At 50.1% G+C, this 7,642-nt stretch overlaps 1 protein-coding gene across 1 annotated transcript in view; it reads left to right on the plus strand.

Annotated features, from left to right (window-relative positions):
- The window catches only part of QRICH2 (glutamine rich 2), a 21,642-nt gene that overhangs the window by 2,865 nt on the left and 11,135 nt on the right, over positions 1-7,642 (plus strand). The window contains exons 5-6 of the mRNA XM_007454405.1: positions 4,390-6,967; positions 7,569-7,633. Of these exons, the coding sequence (XP_007454467.1) occupies positions 4,390-6,967; positions 7,569-7,633 (2,643 nt within the window). The remainder of the gene's footprint in view (positions 1-4,389; positions 6,968-7,568; positions 7,634-7,642) is intronic.

The raw sequence follows: 7,642 nt of genomic DNA on the forward strand, positions 1-7,642 counted from the left end.
AAAGAGGCGGCGGTGGGGGGGGGGGGCTTGGGCAACGGTCTTGGGTGGGGCCCCCGAACCTCTCCCTTTTTTACTGCTGTGCAGTATTCCATTATGTGGATGTTTATAATTTATTTCACAAGTTTTCTATTTTGGATATTTTTTATGTTTTTCCCCAATCTTATAACAAACCATGCTCTAATGTGACACTCACACAAGTGAAGGTACTCATAGGGTAGATTCCTAGAAACAGAATGCACATTTGTGATTTGGCTAGCTTTTGCCAAATTACCTTTCGTGGGCGTGGTTCCAGTTTGGGACCCCCACCAGCAATGTAGGAGAGAACTTGTTTCTCAGTGTCCCGCCAACTCTGTCTGTTGGTACCCACTTTTTTTAGCTTGGCCGATCGGTTAGATAGAAAACAGTACCAGAGCATAGTTTTGATTTGCTTTCATAGCTTTTCAAAGTTCCTTTAGAGTCTGTCCTGAAATGCACGAGTCCCTTCACTACTAGTGGACAAAGGTGACCAACCCTGAAAATAAAACCTCTTCAGGACGCCTTTTGCTGATGGTGACTTGTACCCACGGGTGCGGGCATCTGTGCCAAGGCAGTGCACAGGATAACCAGGCTAAGCTTTCTTTGTCTGAATAAAGTGGGTATTTTCAAACGGCCCTCAAGGACAAGGATCAGCTGCCCTTTGGCCTTGACATTCCTCTTCCCCTGGCTTTGTGTATCTGGGTCCCTCAAAAAGGGTCACGAGGACGTACAGACTCACGGGGAAGAGAGCAAAGAACACTTTGGCACCACCGAGTGGCCATCTGGGGTTCACCAAATATTATCTGGGTACAAAAGACACCCTTCTGGTCTCCCAGACTTTTTTTTTTTTTTTTTTTTTTTTTTTTGTTGGTACTCGGGCCTCTCACTCTTGTGGCCTCCCCGGTTGCGGAGCACAGGCTCCGGACGCGCAGGCTCAGCGGCCATGGCTCACGGGCCCAGCCGCTCCGCGGCGTGTGGGATCTTCCCGGACCGGGGCACGAACCTGTGTCCCCTGCATCGGCAGGCGGACTCTCAACCGCTGCGCCACCAGGGAAGCCCACCCAGACTGCTTTCTGAGTTTGGGGCCCCTCTTCAGAGGAAAGCAGCATCAGAGAGAGTTGGAAGAAGGGCCTGCAAACAAAGAGAGTGGCCTAGAAAAAGGTGGCCTCTGCTTTCACTGTTATATTTCTTTAAGCCAAAGCTTTTTTACACTTACCCACATGTCACTGTCCTATGTTTTGAGTGAGCAACACATTTTCTCGGGGTGCCACCAGAAGACACCTGCAAGACCTAAAAATCAGCCTCAACAGAAGCAACTCTAGACATTTTTACTTCTCCAGAGGTAAGAAAGTGTCAGGGATCTGACAGTTGCTCATAATCATGAACGACCCCAGAAGCAGATGAGAATTAGTATAAATATTAATTTTTGAGAAGCAAGAGAGCAAGTAATGAGAAGTGCAGGCCTGCACAGACCATAATGAAGGCAGTGGAAGGAGAGTTTCACGATCTCAAGTTGGGAAAATACAACACACTTGAGCCCAGTTTTTTTTTTGCGTTGGTGGTGGTAACTCTAGGGCAGTTGTGAGGTGCACCATCTGCCTGCATCACGAGTGGAGAGCCAGGGGGGAAGGGAGGATGTGCAGCCGGGGTTGGGGAGTGTGCTGAGCACGGAAAAGTAAATTCCATGTTTGGAGAACCAGACATGAGGAAGGAGGCTGCAGCTGTCCATGTAGCAGCTACAGTTAAAGGAGCTCAGAACTAACATGGACGATGCCCATGCCAGGACTTGAGTGTGAAAGGACACTGACCACGTGTTTCCAAGGGCATGTTCTGATGGCCGAGAGGGCGGTTCTTTGCAGTTTTCTTTATCACCCAGAGGTGATGATGGTGATGATGTTGCTTCTTCTTTTCTTCCTCCTGGTACTTCTAATGGTCAGCAAGAATGAAAGACTTACCGTAATCAGGAAAACCCAGGCCTAGCATTGTAGTCAAAACGTGCTTAAGGGAGGAAAAAGCTTCCTCAGTTTCCTGTGAGCAAGGTAATGAGTCTGGGGTGCCAGCTAAATCTATGGCAATGGGCTTTTAACAACCGGAGGATCTTCCAGTGGCCATTTTACTAGGTCTGTGGACCTTGAGGATAGATGCTCTCTTGCAGAAACAGCATGTTCAAAGGAAAGGACATTTCCTCTTCAAAGCTTTGTGGCCTGACAGTTTAAACAAAGTAGAAAGCAAAAATTAAAACTTACGTGCAGGCCTCCACCGAGGGAAAGGCGGATGTGACTGCCCGTTAGGTTGTGGTCACCCCTTGGATGTCTTCCTCTTTGGGACCCAAGGAATAGTGGAGCAATTTAGAAAAAGGGGCTTCACAAGATTGAACATGACCTCAACTAACTGCGGCCCCACCTTCCTCTTCAAAGTGAACACGCACTGGGTCAGCACCCCTCCTGGCACTGGGACACACACGCCGGCACTCGCTACTGTGCTCTCCGTGGCCATGGCTGCCCAGTCCGTGGACGGGGCCTCATGTGCCTCCGGGTGCGAAAAGAAAAGCCCCCTTTAGGCAACTGCGGGCCTCCTGGATCATATGTTTTTCAATCCATTCTGCTGATCTCTGCCTTCTGATTGGAGTGCTTAATTACTGGTAGAGTTTACAACTTCCATTTTGCTATTTGTTTTCTATATGTCTTATGTCTTTTCTGTTTCTCTGTTATTGTCTTCTTGTGTGTTAAATAAATGTATTCTAGTGTACCATTTTAATTCCCTTGTATCTTTTACTGTATATTTTTTGAGGTTTGTTTTGTGTTTTTTTTGGGCCGTGTTGGGTCTTTGTTGCTGCGCGCGGGCTTTCTCCAGTTGCGGCGAGCAGGGGCTACTCTTTGTTGCGGTGCACGGGCTTCTCATTGCGGTGGCTTCTCTTGTTGCGGAGCACGGGCTCTAGGTGCATGGGCTTCAGTAGTTGTGGCGTGCTGGCTGAGTAGTTGTGGCTCACGGGCTCTAGAGTGCAGGCTCAGGAGTTGTGGCACACGGGCTGAGTTGCTCCGCAGCATGTGGGATCTTCCCGGACCAGGGCTCGAACCCGTGAACCCGTGTCCCCTGCATTGGTGGGCGGATTCTTAACCACTGCGCCACCAGGGAAGTCCCCTGAGTTATTTTCTTAGTGGGTCCATAGCCATGTTCAGTGTAGGGCTGATTATCCTCCACTTCCAACGCAGCACCTTTCTGAGTCCTTCGCCCCCTGAATTACAGGTTTCTCCAAACTGGCTTGTAGAAACAGGCACTGTTCCCAGCCCCACAAGAGTCTGGGTGCTGTTCCCTCTAGCTCTGAAGATGGTTCTTTTCCCAGTCTGGGTCGTTTCCTCCCATGTGCTGGTCGTTTCTGTGCTGAATACCCGAGGGGGAACCCTCTGGGGATCTGCTGTGTTGTCTTTACATGCTTGTGCTTTCTTCCCAATCCTATGTTCTTTGGGCCCTCGCTGCCTCGGGCTCCCTGAATGCTTATCTCTGTCTCCCACACAGGGAGTCTGCTGGGCCCCACTTCAGTCCCCCATCCCTGCATTGCAGCCTGGGAACCATCCAGCCAGTAAGTCGAGGCAACAGTAGGGCTCCCATATTTTGCTTCCCCATCTTTCAGGGATTGCTATAGCCTTCATCAGCTGATACCCAGTGTCTAGAAAACCACTGTTTCATAGTTGTTGCTTTTTGGGTTTTTGTTTTTGGTTGTTATAGACCGGAAGGTAAATCTAGTCCCTGTTACTCCATTTGGGCTGGAAATGGGAATAATCCATCATCCTTTTTTTTTAACAGCTTCTTAATTTTCTACAGTATGGTTGTGCCATAAATATACCCCTATTGATAATCTATTTTCATAAATAATGCCACAGACTCTGTACATATATTTTGGTGCATTCTTTTGTGAGAGTCGGTACAGAAAACGGGAATTTCTGGATTTGTGCTTTGCATTTTAAATACATGGTATACTTTCCTTGCAGTGTACACTCTACCGCCAGCAATGGGTCAGTGATGGGGTAGACTTTATATTGTAAACTCAATAAATTATTCACGTCCTTTATTTGTAGACTCACGGGGGTTGGAGTTGACCACTTGTATTTTGCAGGTTTTCCCCTGCCTTTTATGAGGGAAATTACATATTATGATGCCATTTACAAATGTGCAGATTCTCAAAAATCTGGAGAACTATCCTTCAAGAATGTCAAAGTTGGTCTTTGTGTCCAGTTTAGTTTTGTGAGGGTATTTTTTTCCAGGGGCTCTAAGTCATCTTAGATACCCCACACTTCCTTCCCTCCAACTCTTATAATGAGTACTTTTTACTCAGAGTCACTGATTTCTTTCTTCCTCTTCCACCAGGTCTCAGAGTCATCATCAACAGGGCTTCCTAGGCGCAAAGGGCAGGGTTCCATAACATCAGATGATAAAACTCCAAGTGGAGCCTCCACCAAGCATCCAAGTATCGACGAGGCTATAGACTCTGCCAGTGGTGTTGGCACAGATAAGACCTTCTCGGGAACCGGTGGCATAGGATGCTCCTCTGAAGGGGTTACTGGCAGGGAACGAAGCAAAGGTGCGTCTGCTACTGGGTTTCCTGGTAGAGAACAGCACTCAAGGGCCCGTGAAGAAGCTGGTCTAACCAAACACCGTCCCCAGTTGAGAGCAGAGTCAGATCGTCGCTGGGCTAGAGAGCAGCACGGCTTAGCACATCTACGCGGAGATGAACGAGATGCACACCTTGGCCCAGTTTATCAGGACGTATCCTCCGCCACCTTGCCTAGAGATCTGCATGGTCATGTATCCCCAGATCAGCATGGGGGAGTGCACATTAGCCAGGGTCAAATCTATGCACGGCCAGACCAACGTGGGTTAGGACCACTTGGCATGGATCAGCCTGCATCGCTACAACCTAGCACTTATGTACATGGTGTGGTACCCCTCGCTGTGGGTCAGCTTGGGGTGATGCCACCTGGAATGGATGAGCAGGAATTGGTACTAGCTGGCATGGCTCAGAGTGATGCAGTGCCACCATTGGTATCTGGCAGAGATCAGCAAGGACTGGGACTACCTAGTACAGGCCAGACTGGTATGGTTCCACTTAGCGCATATCAGCATGGTGTGAAACTTCCTGGCATAGACCAACATGGTATAAAACAGGCTGGCATGGATGAGAGTGGTGTGGGACCACTTGGCACTGATCAGCATGGATCAGTACCTCTTGGTGTAGATCAGCACGGATTTGTAATATTTCGCATGGATCAGCAGGGCTTGCTGTCACCTGGTTTGATGCAAGTTGCTGCAGATCAGCAAGGTTTTGTACAGCCCAGTTTGGGAATATCTGGCTTCATACAACCTGGCACAGAGCAGCATGATATGATCCAGCCCAGTGCAGGTCAGCCTGCTTTGGTCCAACCCAGTATAGGTCAGCCTGCCTTGGTGCAGCCTGGTGCAGGTCAGCCTGGTTTGGTGCAACCTGGTGCAGGTCAGCCTGGTTTGGTGCAGCCTGGTGCTGCAGGTCAGCCTGGTTTGGTGCAGCCTGGTGCTGCAGGTCAGCCTGGTTTGGTGCAGCCTGACGCTGCAGGTCAGCCTGGTTTGGTGCAGCCTAGTACAGGTCAGCCTGGTTTGGTGCAGCCTGGTGCCAGTCAGCCTGGTTTGGTGCAGCCTGACGCTGCAGGTCAGCCTGGTTTGGTGCAACCTGGTGCAGGTCAACCTGGTTTGGTGCAGCCTAGTACAGGTCAGCCTGGTTTGGTGCAGCCTGGTGCCGGTCAGCCTGGTTTGGTGCAGCCTGGCGCTTCAGGTCAGCCTGGTTTGGTGCAACCTGGCGCTGCAGGTCAGCTTGGTTTGGTGCAGCCTGGCCCTGCAGGTCAGCCTGGTTTGGTGCAGCCTGGTGCCGGTCAGCCTGGTTTGGTGCAACCTGGTGCTGGTCAGCCTGGTTTGGTCCAGCCTGGAATGTATCAGCGAGGTTTGGTGCAACCCAGTGCAGGTCAGCCTGGTTTGGTGCAGCCTGGTACAGGTCCACATGGCTTTTTTCAACCTGGTGTATCTATGCCTGGCTTGGTTCCACCTGGTACATATCCACCTGGTCTGGTACAGCCTGGTGGCTATCCACATGGCTTGGTCCAATCTGGTGCCTATCCATGTGGTTTCATGCAGCCTCGTGCCGATCAGCGTGGTTTGGTTCAACCTGTAATAGATCAGCATTGGTTGAGGCAGTCTGGTACAGATCGAGGTTTGATACCACCAGGCACAGAGCTTCATGGCTTTCCAACATACCATGCAGATCCTCGAAGTTTTATATCACCACGCCCATACCAGCATGGTGTGGCACCTCCTGGCAGAGATCAATATGGTCGGGTGTCACCACTTGTAGCCAGTCAAGGTTTGGCATCACCAGGTATAGACCGAGAAGTTTTGGTACCACGAGAGACTTATCAACAAGGTTTGATGCGTCCTGGCCCAGACCAGCATGGCCCAAAACCATTACGCACAGGTGTGGGATCTGCATGCCAGGATCAACAGCATTTGGAAACACCTGAACCAGTGCAGCATGACCGGGCACATTCTGTCCCACACTCCCATGGCCCAGGGTACCAAGCTGTAGATCAGTATGTCGAGGTGGGTTTGGATCCAAATGAAATACGTGACTCAGTCCGACCTGGAGTTTCTGTTCAGACTTCCCCAAGCCAAGATGCCCCCTTTCTCAGGAGCACATACTCCCTTGACTGTTTATACCGAGGCTTATCAGAAAGGAGTGATGTTCAGGGTGAGAAACGTGATTCACTGGATAAGTTGGCTCCTAGCTTCCCCACTGCAGTGGAAACATTTCGTCTGATGGGAGAGCTTATCAGCCTCTATGTGGAGCTTAAGGAGAACATAAAGGATCTGGATGATGAACGAGCCGGCCACACAGACTTGGAGAAGATCCAGTACCTGCTGGCACTGATGGGTGGGTGCTGCGTGCCCAGAGGAGAGGCTGCTGTCCTCCTCGCTTGGTTTCATCCTTCTTTCTCCCTGGGCCTCTGCCTGAGGCCCTGAAAACAGCATTTCCATTCTTAGCCATTCTGGGTTCTCCCATAGCCTTCAGGGTCCAAGAGATGGGATTGAACCGGTAGGAGTAAAGGAGCCTCAGGAGAGGAGTGAGGCAGGTTCTTATGCCTTTGCCAGACTCTCTGGAAAGCAGCTGGGAAGATGTTGGGATGAAGGGAAAGTGATTTCATGGGGTTGGGCAGGGAGAGAGAATGTTGAAAAATTAAATTTAACCTTTGCACATTCACAGTTCTAGCCCCAGAGAATAATTAAGATTTTAGAGTTGGGTGGAAATTGTGGGTAAGTGGTCCCACAGCCCTCTAGGATATTAAGCATTAGGTGGACTGTTTAGAGCTAAGGACGCTTATCCCCTAAAAGGGCACTCCTTTCTTCCCATCCCCTCTCTCCAGCCCCCAGGAAAAGCAGATAAATGATATGTGTTGTTCTTGATTGTGAGGGCTGGGATTGGGAGCCCATGGGGAATCTGACGCTTCTGACTCTAAGGCCTCGATTCTCCATAGTCAAGAAGTCCATACCCGCTGACCTGCAGGAACAGCTGAAGACCTTGAAGGCCTTGACCAAAGAAGTTCAGCAG

Source organism: Lipotes vexillifer, unplaced genomic scaffold, assembly GCF_000442215.2.
Source record: "Lipotes vexillifer unplaced genomic scaffold, Lipotes_vexillifer_v1.1 scaffold518, whole genome shotgun sequence".
In the NCBI taxonomy this organism is placed as follows: domain Eukaryota; kingdom Metazoa; phylum Chordata; class Mammalia; order Artiodactyla; family Lipotidae; genus Lipotes; species Lipotes vexillifer.